Below are 22,051 nucleotides of genomic sequence, written 5' to 3'. Positions count from 1 at the left end.
GAAATGCCAAAGATTCCCTTCTCTAGCATAAGTTATAAAACACAACTCCGCTAGCCAAAACACCATGGACCACTTTTATCTTCACTCTGATGTTCATGCTGTAATTCTGGCCTTATTTCTCATATGTAATGAAAATGGTTATAATCATATGAACCTTAATCATGTTAATACTATTAATATGTTATGAAAGACCAATTTCATTTTGTTTGCAGTTTCTGTTGTAGGCTGCACTGGGTCCCAAAGTACTGCGTGTTTGGTGTCCTTTAGAGATTGCAACTATATTGCAACTATATTGCACTATATTGGATATTGACAACACACCCCTTTGGCAACATTAGCGGTACCTGTTATCTCGTAAAACAGACTAACCTAGGGACACCAGGTGACAGCTAATCCATCAGAATACAAAATTTAAAGAAGTATATTTAAAATTTGAGACCACAGAGACATGGGCGGTATAGATGTAGATGGGCTACTGGGCAGATGAAAAACAAAGATGGAAACAGTATGACAGAATATACAAACCGTACTGACTTTGAATATAAAAGGAATTGGAATTCTCATGGGTTTAAATCAGGATTTGCACTCACTTTTTTAGAAGCACTTATTTATTAGAAGCTGTTCATATATGTAATCTGAGAGCCGGTTATGAACTCCAATAATGTGAATGGAACAACAAGGCAGTTTAAGTAGTTATTAAATGAATCTTGCACATTAATTAGAATAACACTTTTTAATGAAATCTCATGTGAAATTAAAGATCCAGAATCTGCAGCTGGCAGTACTTGAACAAAACTGCCTTTCAATTGCATTACACTTATTTACAGCATTTAGAAGACCCTCTGGTCTAGAGCAACTAACAAAAGTGTTTTGTTGTTTCGATGGAAGAAATCTTTATGATACTTCATGCTACATGGAGGGTTTCATCCCAAATCCAGCACTCTGAGACTGGATTCTAAGTGGAAGGAGGGGGGTTGAGGACTACTCAGCGTCAGAGCCACTATCCAGGATGAAACAACCAAGATCCAGGAATACACCAAGATAATGGCCCTGAGTGACAAAGTGCTTAGTGAGCACCTCAGACAGCAGAAACCTGAAGAGGATGGAAATGAGGAGGAACAGGGACCATCATGAGAGGAAAAATCCCTGCATGGTATATATACCACCAGCAGATAGTGGCAGTGGCCAAAAAGGAGAAATCCTACTAATGGCTGGAAAAGGCTGGATTGAAAGACAGCACGGAGGCACTAATCATGGCAGGAAAAAGCACTAAATACAAGATCAGTAGAGGCTGAGATCTACCACACCAGGCAGGACCCCAGATGCAGACTGTGCAAAGATGCCTATGAGACAATCCAGCACATAACACCAGGATACAAGATGCTAGCAGGCAGGGCGGACATGGAATGTCATAACCAAGTGGCTGAAGTAGTGTACAGGAACATCTGTGCCGAGTACAGGCTGGTCTAAGTGGGATATACCCCCAAAGGTGGTGGAAAATGACTGCACCAAGATCCTGTGGGACTTCCAGATACAGGCAGATAAGATGGTAATGGCTAACCATGTAGATGGTGATAGATGTAGCAATCCTGAGTGATAGCAACATCAGACAAAAGGAACATGAGAAGCTTGAGAAATATCAAGGGCTGAAGGAAGATATATAAAAGATATGAGGGGTGAAGGCAACTGTGATTCAAATGGTAATTGGAGCACTAGGGGCTGTAACCCCCAAACTTGAAGAGTGGCTCCAACAGATACCAGGAACAAGATGTGAGATCTCCATCCAGAAGTGGCTAGGGCTCATTTAATTGAACCTTTAAGTATCTTCAGTCTGAATTTGGAGCAAAGAACTTCACTGTATGGACAGATGGAAGTTCATCCCACCATCCGGGTGCTACTACAGAAAGTGTTGAGCGTGTTGAGACCGGCTGTACTTGACACATGGAGGATTTGAGATTCAGGGCAATGTAAGACGGGTGCTTTCAGGTAGGAGTCCATTCTGGGCTGTGCAGGCAAACATCATAGTCTTAAATCTGTTATGGATGAATACAGGAAGCCAGTGGCGGGATGGCAGCAGTGAAGTGATGCGTGTGAACTTGTGAAGACTGCTGTGATGCTGTGATCAAAGAATGCTCCAGAACTGTTACCACTAGAATATATGCCGACATGTTCAAATAGCACATTGTTCTCGGGTTATGCTACAGCATAAACATGCTGGCTTTTCAATGGTTAGGTCTATTATAGCCTGTTTCTTTTTTTCCAGCATATTTTAGAGGTCATTCAGCATATTTTAGAGGTCATTGGTGTGGCCATTTATGTCTGTGAGTTTAAACACATATGGGTGGAGGGGTTGGGTTCCTAGGCTCTTTTCCTTTATTTGATCCAAAATGCCCATTTCAATACGTCATCAAATGACCTTGTCTTCATCAACTTCACTGGAATGCACCCCATTTGGATAATCTGAGACATCTAATGGTGTTTTGGCAATCCTCAGGAAAACCCATTCCAAACAGGAAAGCACAATCCAACCAGAAAAATCCAATACAATTAGGAAATACTGCGTATTATACTGTGTATTATACTGTGTATGACTATGTATGTGACGAATAAACCAAACTTGAACTTGAAATTCCAGTTGAAATGGCTTACGGCGTTTGTCCTTGTAAACCCAAATGGGACTGTGTCTAACAAGGGAAAAGCACTTGCACTTGCACTTTCACTTTCACTGACACTGAAGCAGCAGTCTGCAGAGGTACCCAGTAGTGTAGTGACATTTAACTCATTCAAACACGCCGCTGGAGAAAAGCCTTTTGCCACTTACATTTACTCAATAAACTTATTCAGTAAAATACGTCCATTATGTCGCCCTCGAGATTTTGGAAATACAGCTCCATCTACTGGCGGGGCGAAAAAATTACAAACTGTGTTGCATATTTCATAAAAGGAAGGAAATTTCAGTAAAAAATAACGCTCCTTTGTTTCACAACTGTATTTTGTAAACCATGTCACCATTTCGTATAACAAAATGATTCTTTTTTTCCTACTTTTTAAATGAACATTCATGTCGCGCAACTATGGGGAAGACTTCGTTTCCCATGAAGCACCGTGGAGGTGTCAGTCCAAAGTTTACACGCCAGGTGTAACGATGGCCATGGCGTTCAACGAGGAGACACAGCCGCATTAGAAAACGCCAGATCTCCAGAAATTGTAAGCGCTGATTTGCAGTTCTCTTATTTTCACTCGACACAATTCCCCCCCCCCCCCCCCCCAAAATAATTAAGTGACTAAGCAGCTGTTCTTCTGGCTGGTTGGCTAACGTTAGCTGATAGCTGATTAGCTAAGATAGCCAGCTAGCTGATAGCTGTTTACCAAGTCGCACAAACTGGCCAGTAATCACATGTAATACGTCGTAAACAGTTTACTGTAAAATCAGACTGTTACTCAGCTAGCTAATTAATATTAGTTGTACATTAGTAACGCCTCGCAGAATTTAGCTAACGTCAATTTAATTGCAAAACGTGTAACAGCTAGGTTGGCTAGGTAAGTTAATCGCATCTGAAGAGAATGTGGGTAACCTAGCTAACCTAACTAGGATAGTCTTCATTTAGCTGTTTAACTATATCTGTTTGTTCTGTTTGAGGGCTGTCACCATTTCCTATAATTCTGAAGGTTTGTTTACTGCCTCAAATACTCCACCCCTTAGCTTAAGGACGAATGGGTTACTCTGGAATTGTACTTTTATTATTAAAGCTACTAGCTAACTAATTCACATCTACTCTGTAGCCTTATGCGTTTTAAACGTTGTTTAATAATAATGCTCTCATGCTCTCACAATTAGCCTATCGCAAATGTATTTCCTAATGTCATTGAGCCGTAAGTGTAGTGTGGGCCTGCTTAGGTGTGACTCGCCACATGGTTTACCACAGTGACTTGGCTGTTCTTGCTCAGTTAAAATAACACCAGAGCGGATCCAGCAGGACAGATAATGTCAGGAACAGACTTGTGACAGTCACCGAGCTCTCCGGTATGACTGCATGGCTAGAATGTGCTTGAGTTTACACACCTTTTGGCAATATGTGCACTGTGTCTGAAACACACGAGCTCGGTGTTTCGCGCTGTCCACACTTTTGGCCATATGGTCTGTCCTGAGTCGGCGAAAGATGTTGGAGACGCAGTAGACTGCACAGAGGGATCTGTGTAACGAGCTTCTTTCCCCACTGCAGGCTGTAAGCGGCCGAGGGTGCGAGATGCAACGCGTGCTGACTCCTGTGGCCGTGCCCTTGCGCTCTGCGCGCCTGGACCTGAACACGATGGAGCTGCCGGTCAGCGGACTGGCGCTGCCGTTGAATCACTTTACCGTGCGCCGCCTCGGCTTCTCTGCCGTCGTCAGGGCTAAAGAGGGTCGCACGACACCCCCTGCGGGTGAAACACTGCTGAAGCCTTCGCAGGGTCTGGTGGGGAGCGAGCGGGCGCGAGTGACTGCTACGCAGGCGGGGCCTACGGACCAGACCCACATACACCCGGACCCCCTGCAGGACAGATCCATTGGCCTCTACCAGAGGTTTAAGAGGACATTTAAACAGTATGGCAAAGTGATGGTGCCTGTACATCTCGTCACCTCCTCTGTGTGGTTTGGATCATTTTATTATGCTGCAATGAAGTAAGTGATTGATTGATTGGTTTTGTCGACAAGTTGCAGTTTTAATCAATTTTCTGGTTAATGCAAGGCAAATGTCTCTCAAACCCCCCAAAAAACAACCAAACCAGCCAAAAAAAACCTTTGTCTGTACACTTTATTCTGTCCTTATGTCAATCAGTAATGCAAGTTTAAGAGGCAATCTTCATTTATGGGCTTGATGTACAAAACATATAAATGGATTAAATGCTGTCACTGACTAGACTGTATGAAAATGTTAAATATAGTATTAAGGAAAACAGCTCAGCAACACTGTGGCTTATAGGAAAGTTGGCAGAGCAAATTTACCAAGTAATCCCTGTCTGAGCCTCTGACACAGACAGATGTTATGGTCATTAGGACTATGAAAATCATGGCAGTTTAGACAGGCAAGTGGACAGACAGACATACAAAGAAAAAAAAAAACATCTGCAAACTGCAAATTACTGCTTAGAACTTTAAAATCTCCTTTGTCCCATCAGCATGTCGCCTCATAGTTTTTACATTCTTCCCTTCTTCAGAGGGGTGAACGTGGTCCCATTTCTGGAGTATGTTGGGTTACCTGAAAGGCTGCTGAGCATTTTGCGAGACTCGCAGAGCGGATATGCACTGACAGCCTACGCCATGTACAAGGTATTGGCGTGCCAGAGCTGTGAAAAACGTCCAAATGATTCACATTGTTGTTGTTTTGAATCCAAAACAACAGTTCAATAGGTGATTGGGATAGGCTGTAACTGTGGTGCCATAATAGCCTTTTCTTTCTGGTGCAGCTTGCTACCCCACTGAGGTACACCATGACCCTGGGAGGAACGTCGCTCTCGGTGCAGTACCTCCGTAGGCATGGCTACTTCTCCACCCCGCCTCCGGTCAAAGAGTATCTGCAAGACAAAATGGAGGAGACCAAAGAGAGGCTCTCTGAAAAGATGGAGGAGACAAAAGAGAGATTTTCAGAGAAAATGGAAGAAACCAAAGAGCTCATCTCAGGACGAATGGAAGAGACGAAGGAGCGCTTCACTGAAAAAATGGAAGAGACGAAAGAAAAGTTTGCCGAGAAACTGCACGAGACGAAAGACAAGGTGTCTTTCCAGAAGAAAGCGGATTAGCTGGGGTGTGCTTCCAGTGGGCACTGAGTGCATGGTGATAATGAAATTCACAGAGATGCAAATTACTACGGAGGCTAACGATGATCTTTCACACAGGATAAATGTCATGATTTATGATGAAAATCAATCTTCACTTCCAATCTAATAGTACATTTTATTTTACTGTTAACATGAGGTCCTGAAGTGTCATTCAGTTCTTTTGAAAAAGACCCTGGATACATACAGAATCCATACAGGTAAGACATAAAGGATTCTGTATGTATCCTGGGTCTTTCAAAAGAACTGAATGACAATTTCAACTTATCCTTGCCACCTGTTTAAAAGCAGTTTACATCTTGCCCCATTACAACACAAGCATGTTATATGTATACAGTAGTGAAAAGAATGGTAATCACTATATTAGTACCACTGCGTGTAGAGGGTCTGCCTCTACAACTGCATGAAGCCGTCACTGTGTCTGATGTTTAGGTCCAGTTCCTTATTTTGAATGTGGTGTTGTGGTAATTTTTTTATACGGCCAATGTGTGTAATAATATACAGTGCTTTTCAAGGACCCAAAGACTCTTGGTTTTTATTTCAACAATTTTTCTGAGCATGCTGCACATGCAACTGTTTTTAGTAGAGCTGCATGTTTAAGGATACTGGATGAATTCGGAGAAAAGGGTATATGTGTTTCTCATATTTTTTATATATATATATAAAACACACAGTAGCACTGTAGGTTAACAAAGACTACACTACCTTAGAACCAGTGTTGCACATGCGTATTTATGAGAATTCACCTGTTTGTATTGTAAAGGAATATAAATTAATGACGCTTTTCTTTCATTAACTTAGTTTTGACACTTTCTACAGTAGTTTCATTCCTCCTCATGTTGCATACAGTACAAGTGTAACCCAAGTAGTGAAAAACCTCTAACCATCCTTAGTATGGTATAGTATAGGATTAATTTTCTACCAACATTCAGAGATGATCCTCATGTAATGCCATGCCATGCCATGACTATTACTCACTGGGCACCTTGTATGAAAACATTTGAAAGGGAAGACATGTTAGTATTTTTAAGTTTTAATGGTTTTGCTATGGTTTGACCACAGCAGTGTACAAGCATAAAATTATCGACTACAACAGCGTTTAGAGCAACATTTCCCGCCCCCCCTTTTTTAAAACTTTTTTTTCTGAAAAAGTATTGCAATAACAGACCTTAGGCCTAGAACCTATTACATCACAATTGCTTAAATAAAAAAAAAAAAAAAAGCAAAATACACATTTTTAAATGTGTAAATGAGCAAAAGCATGTACATGTATATAAAAACAAGTACACCTTTGTTCACACACGGATTAAGAAAACATCTACTGGGGTACAACCTGGAAATAATAATAATAAAAAAACCAAAAACAAACAAACAAACAAAAAAAAAACCACAGCAACAACATGGAGTCCATGACAGAAGCGGTGCCGTGTAGAGCAGAAACGCATTTTAAACTGTGTGGTTAGCGGTGGTGTGCACAAGCGACTCGGGTCTTTAAGGAAAGTGAGCAGTTTGATTCGAGGCTGGTCCTTTACACTGCCGTGGGGAACGAAGGGCCTGCAGCCTGCGGAGGGGCTCTAACGTCACGCCACGGACCTCTCAAGACTGCACAGCTACCTTTCATCAGCGCAGTAACAATGGCATTGGTATGTACATTTATTTCTGTTACTTCTGTCATGCTTAAACGGATAGGTACAGTGCAGACCCAGAATAACTGTCCGTCATCGAAATTCACGCTTTGTTCCGACATACTACATACACAAACAACAAATAAATATTACAAAAAAATGAATGGTAGAACTGTGTCCTTGTAGCCACTAAGTACTGTAAAGGTAGGAAGCATAGCATTGCATGGACATCGAGGCTTAAGATTAAACTGGGTATTAATTGGTTACAAAGTACCTTAAACATCAGCTATACTTTCTAAACAAAGGCTGGACAATGACCAATGGTTTTTTTGTGCAGTGCAGATTTGCTAACAATCCTTAAAGCAAAGCCAGGTGTTCTGCCCTCTGGCCACCATGAGTGGAAACTGGCAAACTAGAAACTCTGTTCAACAAGGCCAGCTGGAAACGTCCCTTCCGCTACGTCCGGGTTAGGACGGTATTAAATCAGCGTTCCAGCTCTGGTGCTTGGGTAACGTATTCGTTACTAATTAGACTGGAATAATTTTGTCAAGAGCAAACTAGAAAGAAATCCACTCATTTCCCAGACTGCTCTGCTTAGCTGTTCTAAGTATTATAGCTTTATAAATTTACAAAATTCAATTTTAGACAGCAGTGTTAGACGTCAACCCCCCCCCCCCCCCCCCCCCATTATAAAATACAACTCTTGATGTCACTTGGTGAAATAATATGGAAATAAGATAACCTAACTGAAAATTACTAGCGTGTTCCATTATGAAATGCTACTTGAATTCCTTTAACAATCAGTCTGCAGGCTTCAGTAATTAACTGGAAGTCGTCAGTGCCTTTTTATTTACAGTCTGCTAGCTAGCGCTTTACGGACAACCACGCTTGTGGTAAACGTGAAACAAGTCCGGGTATAATCGCTATGGGAACCTCCACACTGCAGCACACATTTCTACTGGTATACGTACTCTACCAATATGCAGTCCGGGCCTATCTAGTACAAATTATACAGGCTGTTGGGGCAGGACTAGAAAAAAGCTCAATATTCTATTTCAAGCAGCTTACTTGTCCTAGAATAACTGCCATTCATACTGTTAATATGGTTATTATTCATAAGAAAAATAAGTAGTACTTTGTAGTTCTTTTAAGTACAATTCATATTTTAAGTAGTTTTGCAAACCTTGTTTACAAAAAAAGAAAAAAAAAGACAAAACATCTCAACTGTAGGCATTTACAAACCTGATACCACTGTGTTAAACCTTTATACCAGCTATACATTATATTACATTATTAACAATGTCTTTTTCTGTGGTTTCTACCCATTGGGTAGGATATGTGTGTATAACATATTCAAGTTATTTACAGCACCTTACAAAAACAAAAACAAACAAACAAAATAAACAAACCAAAAGGACAGAGCAGTGAAAAAAGCACCGTTGGAAGTGAGGCACACCGAAGGTGGGAGCTTGAAGAGTGCAAGTGGATCCCTACGTCTGCCCCCGCGTCTGCTCCGAACACGAACATTAGGCACCGAGTTAGCTCACATCGTAAACGCCTCATTCCCTCCAGCAGTGACAAATCGAGCGACACGGACGGCGGTCAGGCGAAGCCGCGAGAGAGGCCTAAAGCCGGGACGGCGAAAGGACAGGCGTCACCGTAACAGCACGCGGCCAACGTGCGCGGGCTGGAACCGAATCAGCTGGCGGGAGCAGCGACAGTGATAGCAGCAGTACTGAAACAGCAGAGATGGAGGAGAAGCTCCGGGAGCTCTTTGGGAGAATAAATAATGGGAGCGGTTTGACCACCGGGATTTTTAGCGTCGGCTGAGGCGCCAGAGTCAGTGTCAAACAACCCTTCACCCGGCACGCGGCCGCTCTACTGACCGAGTGTCTCTCGGTCCGTGAGAAAAGTGGTGTGGGGTGCTGGCGTAAGCCCTTACTAAATACTGGCACTGCAGTATAAAAACTTGAATCTGACGATGTATGATTCGCCTGAACGATAAAGTTCTCCAGGCACCGATTACTCCTGGCCTAGGATTTAAAGAGGCTGGCAAATTCAGTTGGTGACTGCTTTGAACGGGTGTGGCCAAAAACTGCACCGCCACCGCTGCTGCATGCGGAGATGGTGGCTTTGGCTGTTGGGTAATTTCTCATGAGAGAAATCCTTCTGCACACTGACCAGACCTAGTCCTGGACTGCATTGGGCAGAGCTATATTATCCAACAAGAAACTCTTATTTTTTAAATATAGTATAGAATTATGCTTGATGGACACATAGGGAACCAGCCCTGCACATTTAGACCAAAACGGCAAGTTTACGACGCACAGAGCAACACAGGAAGGATCCACTGTGAAAGGGGGCCGTTTAAGTCTGGGCCAGTTTGGTCTGTGCGGCTCAGTGTCTTTGCAAGCTGACTAGTGCACGGTTAAGGCTTGTGGTCAAGCGCTGGTTCAAGACGAATCTAGCATTTCTAATCCATCTTAAAGAACCGCTTTACAGACCACATCGTCTTCGGGGACACGGCAAGAATGTTCTCTCGCATGCAGACTTGCAAAGCTTAGGGCTTCGGGTATAATCACAGGTTTAGGGGTAGAAGTATGGAAGAACATCCAATCACCAACAATTTAAGAGTGTGAGATGGGGGTGATGATCGTTTCGTGAATCATTTCAGATGAAATCTCTAATCTGCCACAAACACTAAAGCAAACACCAACTTTATGAACCAGTCATGTTTGTCCATTAAAAATGAATCACATGACAGAAAAAGGCCTAGAAATGGAATCTCAGTCTTTAGTTTCCATGTTAAAGGGTTCGATACTGCAATTCAAGGCAAAAACTCCTATGGTTCCTGTTCCAGAGTCGGTTCACCACCACACATGATTGAAGAGCTCACCTCTAACGTCTGCTAAGTGGCGTTTTTGTGAGAAACGCTCCCCGTCGGCTCACTGAGCTTCCGGTGTCTCGCGCCGCATCACTTCTTCCCAATAATGTATCTCGGGGTTTTACAGAGAGTAGCAATAGCTCCTAAGATAAATTTAGCACCAATTTACGTGGAACAGATCTAGGTCGAGTAGCCACGCGTAGCTATCAATTTAAAAAAGATGACTAAATATTGGAGGGTGGCTGTGGGTGTTGGAAACGGGAGCACGTGGTCTCGTGTGCTCGGACCCCGGAGTCCGGATCGGTTGCGCTCTTCGGTGTGGGACTCGGCAGGAGCAGGCGGAAGCCGTGGCTCAGCTGGTGAGGGACACTTCATTAAGGCCAGCTCCTGGACCAGGGTTTGCCCTACGCCCTCCAATTACACGGGCAGGAGGGGGAGGAGTCGTGGCAGGACGTACACTTTTTCGAACCGGAATCTTTTCACCTTGGTTAGCCACTGATCACTAATTGGAGGGCCAAGGCCTCGGGGCAGGGGCCTGGACAGGTGGGGGTAACACTGTCTGTGGAAAGGGAGCGCAAAGAAGGCAAATTATATATATATATATATATATATATATATATATATATATATATATATATATATAAAAACAGCAAACAAATAAACAACCCTCACAATAGCCCTTCACCATGTCTTTAACCCTGATTATACTATCAAGGAGTCGGATACGGCACACTAGCATGCATTATGTGGTCTGTTTTCTTTAGGGTTTGTTTTTTTTTTTGGCCATTCCGCTCCTAAGTTACTACAATACCATTTAACGAAATGGATTTCTACAGATGGTGGTCTACGATGAGAGAGGTCTGAAAGTGAAGGCGTGCATCAAATGGGCAGCAGTAGCCGTTTCAAGGAAGCAAAAGCCGGGAGAAGCTTCTGTCCAAGCAGAGCAGCGTAGGATCAAAGCTCACGCATATATCAAAAAGGTTGTGGTGATGAATGCATGGCGTTTTGGCTCGTCCTCGCGGCCCGGGCGCTGTAGGGATCGCACCTCGAACCATGATTGCGAGCTCTACTTTTTAAAAAGCACTCATCTTTAAGAAACCGTAACCCTGCTCACAAAATACCGGATCTTCCTATCTTCTGTATGATTTAAGCCTATAATATAAAGAGAGGATCAAAACAATTTGAAGTCTGCTACGAGTGAAAAAGTCTTTTGGACCTTCTCTAAGAAAAGAAAAAACAAAACAAAACAAAAACAAAACAAAAGACGACAACCTCACAATAAAATTGACTGTAGTATTTTTGTTAGTACAGCGACGGTATTACGGAAAACATTCGGCAGGCATCCTCCTGACCTTCAGGAATCTGGAGGGACGTGAAACATGTCAAAGTCTTCGGGGTGGGGGAGTTGATTCTGGAGGACTTTTAGGCTGGATCTGAGTTACTGCTGTGCACAGAGGTCAGGGCAAAACCCCGCCGCTCCCACACGCGGACCGTGGAGCTCCTGTTCAAACTCTAAAAATGCAGCAACCCAACAACAGAATAATCTCTCCTTCTGTTTCCCGCGGTAAAAGTAGTGCAACTTCTGTGTGTTTTGATTTGAGTGCGCGTCAAATCGAATTGATTTGAATCCCCACACACACACACACAAAAACCCTTGGCACTATGATTTGGATTTCTATGAGTAAATAAAATACTAACAAAAAGGAAAGAAAGAAATTGTGCACAGATCCCGGTCTTAGAAAAATCATCCTCGACTCCAAGATCCACTGTATACATGTCGGATGTGTTGGTATTTTGCAGGGTGCACGATGAAAACAAACAAACAAACAAAAACACACAACAGAAAAGAAAAAGGGGAAAAAATAAGTTTATGTGCTAGTATCGTTTCTTCTCATTTGAACATAATGCACGAGTACAAAACGGCGCTACAAAGCTCTATCGTCTTTTTTCTTCTGTAGAAACAGAAATGTTCGGTTCTGCAAGATCAGCTCCACTGGGATACTCTTTATAATGTGGCTTAGCTTTTGTGGTGAAGAGCGATGCTTTTTTTGTTGTTGTTTTTTGTGCAGGGAGGTGGCCACACCCCTGTGCGGTTGGCAAAAGGGGAGGGTGCAGTTGGCAGCCCCGCCCCCCTCCCCGTACCTCACACTAGCTCCCCTCGCCGCGTGTTCTTGGCCTCGCCCAGGACTATTGTGCTTTCCAGGCAGCCCGGGCCGGTCCTGCCCCCGGGTGGGGTCCGCGCGCTGAGTCCGGTGCAGGACTGGTTATTGCTGTGCTGGTGAAGGAGGAACACGGTGCCGGGGCAGTGGGCCATGACCTCACTGTACGCCGGCGGCGGCCCCTCCATGCGGCCGCGGGCGCCGGAGCCGGCCGCGCTCACGCCCGAGTTGCTGCTGGGCGGCCGCGGCCCGCCGCCGGGGCCGGGGCCGCGCCCGCCGGCGAGGTCACTGTCGAAGACGGTGCGGTTGGGCGGCGCGCGCACCGACTCGCGGTTGAGCTCCAGCTGCTGCTCGGGGTCGCGCAGCTGCAGCGTGCAGGGGCCCTGGTAGGGTGGCGGCTCCTCACCGTCCGACAGCGAGATGGTTGGTGGCAGGTCGATCTGGTGCTGCAGGTAAGGGTAGGTGGGCTGGAAGCGGCCGAAGCGTTCGCGCTGCGTGAAGCCGGGCGCGCCGAAGCGCTCGCGGGGCTGCGGCGCGTACGCCACCTGCAGGGAAGGAGAGCAGAACACCGGCTGTTGGCGATGGGGGGATGCACAGCGCAGGGGTCCAGGAATGGACGTCTCTGGGTCAAAGCAGGACTCTGACTGGCTGCAGGGCAATTCACTATTCGCCTATTTTAACGCCTTTTGGCCTCATCGGGACATGTATTTACTGAAAACACAACAAAATCCATCCCAAACGTGCTAACAACCATATATCCCATACTTCCAATCTGCTGAGGAGAAATGTTTTTTGGTTTTTCAGTGCATAATAAGGCATCATCTGGGGGAGAAAAAGACTTTTATTCAAGTGCAATTTAATTATTCTATTCAAGGGAAATGCTAGCCAGCCTGTGACGCAGGGGGGTTTGTTTTATGGCGCTGCGTTTCAGGCTGGGCCAGGGGGGGCTAATGAGAGGTAATCTCAAGCAAGAGGCAGAGTGTCTGGCCTTTCAGACAGCTGTCTAGACGCTGCCAGAGGAGAGACTGGCTGATTAATGATGCGCTGAGAGACGCGAGCGTGCAGACAGGCTCTCAAAGACAAGTGCACACGCGCGCTCGCGCACGCACAGAGGGAGACAACACACACAGCATCATTAACAGAGCACCCCTGCCTCAGACACTGACCTCTCCTCCCCCTGACCCTGACAAATAGGGGACTCCCGGATCAGACAATGAACACACACACACACACACACACACACACACACTCAAACCTTACCTCACAAGCTCCTTGTCTGGAGCCACTATCAGATGGCCAAAAACACCCCTCCTACCAGCAAAGGCAGGAAAAATAGAGTTAAGAGGAATAAATACACAAAACACACAAACAAACAAATTTACATGCATATATATGTTAGCCATGTGTCAAAATATTCCCAATCTAAAAGCGTGCAAATTTGGCAAAACGTGCAGTAATCAACTGAACCCCAGTCACGAGGCAGAACAACATTAGTTAACTGCACAAAATCGTGAAGATCAGTGTTGACCGCGATGCAGTCAGATTCACTGCGGTGACATTACTGACACACACAAGAAAAAGACTCCCCTGAAGCCAGACAGATCTCCAAACACTAACCGCGACGCATTACAGCCTGACGCATATTCCCACAGCTGCGCCGTGTCGAGGGTGCAGTAACCCCCCCCACCCCCCACCCCAAGTCTGCATCTCAGCTCTTCGCCTTCCCTCATGAATAAAAACGAAAAAGGGCTCAGACGTCCGTCTGCCTCACCGCGGCTGTCTGGCTCAGGCGGGCGTCTAGACAGGGTTGGGTAGCCGTGAGTCACCACAGCCGCGTTGGGGCGCGGGGCCTCTGTGCATGCTTGACGTGGCCGGGGGAGGAGAGGGTTGGCAAACAGGACCCCGGTGAGCAAACGCAGCTTGCTGAAGGGACCGCCGGGCAGGGCGGAACGTTCTGGTCTCCGGTCGGCCAAAGCTCTTAAGGAGCAGGACGTGCGTTGCTGGTTCGTGCTCAACGATGCAGTCGTCTGCAGCGACGTTTGGGGGCCGAAGGTAAAATTTCACGAATCGCCCAACCCCAAGAGAATCGCACCCACCCAGGCGATACAGGTTCATTTAGAGGGCCGAGTCGCGTTGCGTGGGCACTCAGAACAGACTGTGCTCGGAGAGTCCCATGGGCCGCAGGACTTCCCCAGGGTCTTACCGACTGCAGCGGGCGCTCGTGCCTCGGAGCGCGGCCCGGCCTGCTCATGAAGGACCACGTGGACAGCTTGTAGTGGTTCAGAAGACAGACAATCACCACCACCATCACCATCATCACCACGATTAGGATTATTATCTGCACAAATTCCAGTTCAGCTGGTGGAGAGAAGGGGAAAAAAAAAAAAAAAGATTTAAAGGTTACACTAGTACACACACAAGCTGCTTTAAGGCTGGGCATTGTTTAGATAAGCTGTAGGGTGGGTGAGAACAGGGCTTTTGATTAGCAGTTCCCATTTTGGCCACAGGATGGAAGCAGAGAGCTTAATTCCTGATTCGGCAAGAAGCGAAGGCCTCCGTACATTAAGTGATCTTATGGTATGTAGAAGCAGCATGAGTTTTATTAATTCCACCCCAGCACAGAATAACCCAGCAACTGCAAATAAAGCCTAATGGTGAAGAAACACAGGACAGCGATCATGATTTTCACTCCATGTTGTGCGGAAAGATTAAAAAGTGACCAGAGGACTCAAAGGATCAGAATGTTAACTCTAGAGGTGTTCAAAAAATTTGCTTTTGAAGGAAAAGCATGAAGGAACAAAAGCGCAGCACGCACTCACACACACACACACACACACACACCAGATCAGACAGTTTGTCTATAATATATTTTTAAAAGGGTGGAGGAGTGGATGACAGCTGTCTGCCCGGTATTCCCTGGCTTTACTCAGACGGGCAGACACAGTACTAGACTCTCTCAGCCTCCAGACAGCCAGGGGCATTATTGGACTCGGCCGCGCTCCCCCGGTCCGCCCCCGGAAGACTTGGAACGCCGTCCCCGGGAGCAGCCGGGGGCGATACGGCCTGGGGTCAGCGTCCCAAAAACCGGCCAGCCCGTATAAAGGGCTGGGCAGACAGCTCCTGCAAATGTAGGCCAGTCAGTGTCGTGTTGGTGAAGCGGGTTACGCGAGAGGATCGGCGCCTTCTGTGCGCTGGGTGAGAACATTCTGAAAGCTGCAGGCGGGTCATTAGCGCGACGGATGTGGTCCACCTTACGCGGAGCTCGCCAGAATACTGCACAGCCGTATCTCCGGTTCTGTCCTGACCACCCCACTAGCTACGCCGGGGCCGGAGGCTTCCCCGGCTCCTCCTATGCGGATAATCTCTGTTAACCCACGGCAACAGACAGGACTGCAGCAAAGCAGGGCCTAAGGATATGGAGGGAAGGAATAAATAAACCACCGAACTCATAATTATTCAGTGGTGGTGGGGGGGGGGCTCATTAGCATAAAACACAGCTAACACACAACAGTCTTCTTCCCTGCAGCTCGGAGACTGCGGGCAATAAACGCTGTTACTGCCTCTCTATGCCCATCACAGAATTCTTCAACATGGGGCCTACAGATATTACTGTACATATGTCTCAAACTTTACAGACAGTGACCAAAACGTAACCCCCCCCCCCCCCCAAAAAATAGCATTCGCAAGTTCAGATGGCTTTTAGAAGCGGTCAGATCACAAAACGTCCTCTTGGGTCCAGGACATAATCTTACTGCTGCGTGGTACACCCCCCACCACATTACACTGCCCGCACGTGTAACATGCAGCTCTTTGCCTTTCAGAACAGGACGTTCTGTTGGTCCTTTTGGCAAATGTTGTTCTTGGACAAACAATGTATTCTGCATGTAACAATGTAATGCTCCTTCTAGGCAGATCTGGGGGGACAGAAAGCACCTGGATGGCTGGGAGCCACACGCAGACAGACAGAAAAGAGACGGGAGAGAACGAGACGGAGAGAACGAGATACAGACAATGAGAGAGAGAGAGAGAGAGAGAGAGAGAGAGAGAGAGAGAGAGAGAGAGAGAGAGAGGGCAGTACCGGGAAGTGGGTTGGCTCTTTAGCTCTGGCTTTCATTTGAAGATAGACAGAATGAATAAGGAATGAACACTTCGAAAATGAAGTGGCACTGCCGGATACTGGATCTCCTGTCCTGGTCTCCTAGCGACATGCACACACTCTGCCCCAGATACCACTGGCAATGCCATCCCCTCTTCCTCCCTCCCTCCCACTCTTACAGGGCCATCCAGCTGCCATCATTGCCATGGAGACACAGCCCTCAGCATCCGTACCCACAGAGACACGGAACGCTGGCACGGTGCACAGAGGCTCGCGCGGCCACAGACGGCCAAACGGGAATAAAGAGAGAAAAAGAAGACAAGGAGGCCGGACAGAAAAAGTGGACTGAGAGAGAGAGAGAGAGAGAGAGAGAGAAAGCCAGCAAGCCAGCGTGAGGGTGTGAGCGAGAGCGCGAGAGTGTGAGCGAGAGTGTGAGCGAGAGCGCGAGAGAGTGGGCTGTCTGAAGGGGGCGCACAGGGGCTGGGATGGCGGAGCCAGGACCGCTCTGCCAGCCCCCTGTGCTGTCGCCAGGCAGAACAGAGGCGCCGACCGCACCGGTGACCGAGAGCCGAGAGACGGTGGGCCGCACACGGGGGGCCGGGCGCCAGACGCGAGGAGTGACAGACTAACTCGTCGCATACGCAGGGACAGCCAGGAAGACACAGTGGTATTTTTCTAAAGCCCTTGTGTCTGGAAGATTAACATTGATCTGGCGTGGAAAGAGAATGAGAGGAAACACACGCTACTATACAGGATGAGAAACCACGGGCCAACAGAACGGCAGCTGGATCAAAGGAAGGCGTTAGTTAGTCTCAGCAGTCTGAACAGAGCATGACGTTGCTTCAGCCACGGTTTAACTGACACAAAGAAGCACTTGCTTCAGAACAGTCAATGATAATAATAATAATAATAATAATAATACTTTTTACTTGTAAAGCACCTTTCCTGAGTTCAAGGTCACTGAGAGCTTTATTGTTTAGAGTTGAGTGGACAGTGAGCCAAACGGGGATTTGAGAAAAATGAACCGGGAGCGCCAAGTGTCATTGAAGGACCCAGTGACCCATGATGGGTGAACTGGCCCATTTGACAATGAGGGTCATGAAGACTGTAGAAAGAGAAGCATGCTCACGCAGCCAGGTCTGTGGGTCTGCTATCCTGCAATTAACAGCCTTTAGCTGGGCGAAAGAAAAAACAACAAAAAACAACAAACAAACAAAAACCACCTGATGTCAGAGAGAGAGAGAGAGACCGTTAGCTACCGCTCCACCCAGATGCATCCACACACCCTCACGCAACAAAACACGCACCTTTGCTGAATAATTCCCTCTGATGAGACCAGGAGGCTTGAACCGACCACTAACACCCGCGCCAGCTTCACAACAGGAAGGCGGTTCTGAAGTCCCAGATGCTGCCTCCTGGCACGCAGAGGATGGATGCTTTGCTGACTCACCAGAGGGGCAGGAGGCGAGGGCAACTGCCAGAGGCGCGCTCTCTCCTCCCACTCCTGCCTCGGCACGGCAGCCTCGCGTACATGGGGCAGGGCGGGACGGCCTTAAAAAAGGTCACGTGCCTTCCGACAGGCTACAAGCTAAAACCTCGCAAACCCGTGAGGGCTCCGCTACCCACGGGGGCCTCGCCAAAGTTTTATTTATATATTTTTCTTTGCGGTGCGCGGAACGCGCTCCAAGGAGCTGGAGCCGTCTACTCGTCAGACCGCCAGTGTGTCTGGGTGAACAGTCAACGAAATAATTAGAACGGAAGGTGCCGACTGATCGGTTCCATTCCCTGGGAACAAACGCGGCAGCGGGACGCGCGCTCCTCCAGTTTGTCAGGGGATCGCTGGACGCCGTGTCGCTCTGATGAGCCGCCGGCTGGCAGGGCGTTTTAAAAACGGCCGGATCAGGCACGTGGTCTCTCGTTGAGCTCCAACACGGGAAGCCTGAGGCTGCCGAAACGCGCCAGGCCGAGGCGGAACTGAACGCGCAGGAAAGGGGAATTTCCGAGCCAGGATTAGGATTGGGATTGGGAGGGGAGGGGAGGGGCTGTGTGAGCATGCCTGAGGGCTGCTAGACCAGTGCTTCTCACGCCGCCGGTACGCTTCCAGCAAAACGACGTCACCGTGGCAATCTTACAGAACCTGCACGGTGTCGTGGCAGTGGCCAATTGCAGGTCCAGCGCGTTCGTCCACAGGGCTCACCCAGGTGCCGTGGGTGCAAACTGACGCATGAAGATGCGCGCATCACGCAGCGCTTCGCGTGCTGTAGCGTTACCCCTCAGGAGTGAAACGGTGCCAGAAAAAGCAGGTGCCTCCACCAAAACCCATTAAAAATTAACAAAGGGTTCTACTATTAAAAAACCAGCGTGCTTAACTCCTACATGGGCTTTTCATCACAGCGTCTCTTTGTCCAAGCAAATCTTTTCTTTTTTTTTCCCCTTTTCACCCCCAAGGCTGAAACAAACACAAATAAGCATTTGTTTAGTCTAGCGATTTCCATATCACAGTCAAAGAGGCCATGGTAGTTCCCGCCCACATTATCGCACTGCGTTTGATCACATGGTACGCGCGGATTGGAGCCCTGCACGGTGCTCCGGTGCCAAGATACCACCCTTGGGTCTTCTTTAAACCCCGCATGTGGGCAGCCACCGAAATTAGGAACAAACGGGCGCCCCGCCACACGGTCACCTGCCCACCGGGCGTCTGATTTCCGGTATTCAAGGACAACTTGTCCTGGCGGTTAGCCTCCAATCAGTCTGTCAGGAGAAAGGTCTCGCACGGTCAGAAGAAACACAGGACTATGGGAAAAGCAGCTCAGGAAACATGTTTGCTTGGTCACAGGGTTGGGGTTACCAGTGCCTGTTCTGCGCAGCTCTACCGGACATGTCTAAAGACGCAAGCGGAGAGAGAGAGAGAGAGAGAGATAGAGAGAGAGAGCGAGAGAGAGAAAAACAAGAAGCAGCAGCCTACTTTTTAGCCGTTAGACAAAGCTTGGTAATATGGATCCTTGTTTCAGACGGAACATGTAGGTTATAATTAGGCTTGATTCCTTTTTCTTATCCACATATAATTGGATTCTATTTTGGGAAAGTCTTCATTTCGGGCTGGCACACCTTGGCAAGCTGTGTTCAACCACAACTGAAAGGTGCTTTCATGTCAGCCAAAACTACTTGTACCAACTTGTAACGCATACACTGCAGCCTGCCAAGTGTGCAGTTCAACAATCAACACTGAAGGGTTTTGGGGAGGGGGGGGGGGCGATAGCCAAGTCGCGTTCACACTTCTCTTTTTTAACTTGTTTTTTTTTTTTTGGTTATGAAGCGCAAGAAGTGTGAAAGTTTGCCTGAGGGCATGGTTAGCATTCAAGAGAGACTGAAAGATTTGTTAAAAGAAAGAGTGAGTAAGGGGGGGGGGGTTAGTCCACTTTTCCAAAACGTCCGTCCATGACCGCCAGCTGAACCTGCATTCACAGCCACTGTGGGTGGAAACCGCACTCCTCCATTTGAGAACAGCAGAGCAGGGCTGGAGCGGAGTTCAGCGGGGACGTCCTGCGAGAGGGCCAGGTCAGACGGGGGGACGGAGAAGCCGCGGAGAGAAGGGACCTTGCGGCTCCTGCCAGCAACAGCCTCCCTCCTTCGAGCTTCAACCAAGCTTTCGCAGATCAGAAACACTGCTGTGTTAAAAGGGCCCAGTGGATCCACCAACTCGGCGGGTGGTGGTCAGCAGAGAGGCTACGCAGTCCCGCTCACGCTGAACCCTGACCCTCACCCTGACCTCCAGCAATAATTAACACTGAATCTTAGGAATATCGCTCCCACCGCCCACTACAACCGAGAACCGAGCGGCCACTGCCTGGGGCGTCGGGAAGTTCAACTTATGAATTTTCAAAATGGTGTTTTGGGTTTTTTTTTTTTTTGTTTTTTTTTTAATCTTTTGAAAAAGACTGCCTGGGTAGCATTAAAACATATGTGACACATTTTACATGCGTACATGTACCATATTCTAAACATTTAGTGCTTCATCAGGGTTCACAGAGGTCTGTCTTCAACTTTTTACTTTTGACTGCTGGATCCTCTCTTTTTTAACCACCAAGTGTGCTCACTAGTCAGGTTATGTAACTGCAAAGCCTAACTGCTGAATCAGTCTTGCGCACAGCAATGTGCACATAAGCTTATTCGGTCCATTTCATTCATCTGTTGGAACATTCTGATTGGGGAGGAGAGACGTGCCTTTTTTCACACTTGTTCAAACGACACCGCAGATATCTTGCACGATCTTGACATTATAAAGACAACTTGTGGAAAATTGCTGCTCGGTCACAGACACGAACTAAAAATAAACTTTACCAGATTAGTCTACATATGTAAGAGTGGTTACAGTTACTCTGGGCACAATACCAGCATCTCAAAACAATTAAATCAAAAGAAAATCAATAACAATACCTTTAAGATAAATTTACAGATTTCATAATGGTTAAAACATATGTTAAAGAATGAAATGAACATGTAGAACTCTGTTTATTCAGTTCATCTAGGATGAGGAGAAATTATAAAAAGATACAAAATCCCATATTTTAAGATAGGCCACTGGAGAAAAAGAGAGAAAATTATATATATATATATATATACATTTCAAAAGGCAGAATTAGAACACAGGCTGGTGTGACATTAGTAACAAAAGTCCCCTGGTCGAGGAATATGGAGTGATCCCGACTCCAGACAAACTAGCCCTCCACTGCTCGATTCTCTCTGCTGGGAATTTAAAGGGGTTTGGTAGCCCACGGCTAAAAAAAAAGCGTGAACGTTGCCTTTTAGCGGACCAGTTTAATCGCCGCTTTCACAACACAAACGGGTTTTTAAACCGAAAGGACTCTTGGGATTGAAACTAGCGCAAAGTGCAAAACAGCCGGCAGCCCCTAATGTGCAGTAACTACTCACATATGTCCATTCGCTGGAGTTGGGATCCGGTGCAGTCACACGCCCAGGTGACATTGGAGCCGTAATCGCGCTTGGTAGCCGGTACGGTGAGGTTTTGCATGGAGCACGGTGCCCGGTGCAAAGACTTCCAACGGTCCGAGGCGCAAGCAACGACATACTTTTTAAGCCATTTTCTCCCCTTCCCCTCAGCCGCTTCGCGCCTTGCGTTTTACCGAAGATTAGGCTATCCGGTCGTCCTCCGCGTCTCGGTGAAGAATCGGTGTGTTGTGCGGTCGGGCAGGCGCACTCTAACTACCCCCCTCCCCCCTGGCTGCCCCCGCTAATATCACAGCCGGGGTCTCGCAGACTACAATCCCGAGGGGCGGGCGGGCGGCCGGGCGCATGTTGTAATGGCAAACTACCCGGAGAGGGGCTGCTCTCTGCACCAGCTACACCTACAAGTCACCAGCAATCACGGCGAGCGATGCGAGAGCCCAACGGGAGGTGACCTTGGAGTGACCTCACTGTCTGACCCCAGTCTGGTATTTACCACGGCGTTCGT

The 22,051-nt window shown here is 47.2% G+C and overlaps 2 protein-coding genes across 3 annotated transcripts in view; one reads left to right on the top strand and one right to left on the bottom strand.

The window, feature by feature from the left end:
- The first annotated feature begins 3,020 nt into the window (after positions 1-3,020).
- fam210ab (family with sequence similarity 210 member Ab) lies at positions 3,021-6,331 on the top strand. Its single transcript, XM_027000020.2, has 4 exons — positions 3,021-3,207; positions 4,224-4,660; positions 5,197-5,308; positions 5,446-6,331. Exons 2-4 carry the CDS (start codon positions 4,248-4,250, stop codon positions 5,776-5,778), a joined length of 858 nt encoding a protein of 285 aa, XP_026855821.2. The 5' UTR covers positions 3,021-3,207; positions 4,224-4,247; the 3' UTR covers positions 5,779-6,331.
- Positions 6,332-10,976: 4,645 nt separating this feature from the next.
- ldlrad4b (low density lipoprotein receptor class A domain containing 4b) overlaps positions 10,977-22,051 on the bottom strand; it is a 43,468-nt gene continuing 32,393 nt past the window's right edge. The window contains exons 1-4 of one of the 2 annotated variants that reach the window (XM_035531145.1): positions 21,511-21,755; positions 14,686-14,840; positions 13,743-13,793; positions 10,977-13,027 (exon numbers count right to left, since the gene is read on the bottom strand). In XM_035531145.1, the coding sequence (XP_035387038.1) occupies positions 12,467-13,027; positions 13,743-13,793; positions 14,686-14,840; positions 21,511-21,610 (867 nt within the window). In that variant the 5' untranslated portion in view covers positions 21,611-21,755 and the 3' untranslated portion in view covers positions 10,977-12,466. Of the gene's footprint in view, positions 13,028-13,742; positions 13,794-14,685; positions 14,841-21,510; positions 21,756-22,051 lie in introns of those variants that run through there. The other variant, XM_027000063.2, reaches the window with a different exon arrangement.

This window comes from Electrophorus electricus, chromosome 10 (assembly GCF_013358815.1).
Source record: "Electrophorus electricus isolate fEleEle1 chromosome 10, fEleEle1.pri, whole genome shotgun sequence".
Classification (NCBI taxonomy): domain Eukaryota; kingdom Metazoa; phylum Chordata; class Actinopteri; order Gymnotiformes; family Gymnotidae; genus Electrophorus; species Electrophorus electricus.
The sequence above is the reverse complement of the archived record's forward strand: the minus strand, read 5'-3'. Positions and strand labels throughout refer to the sequence as shown.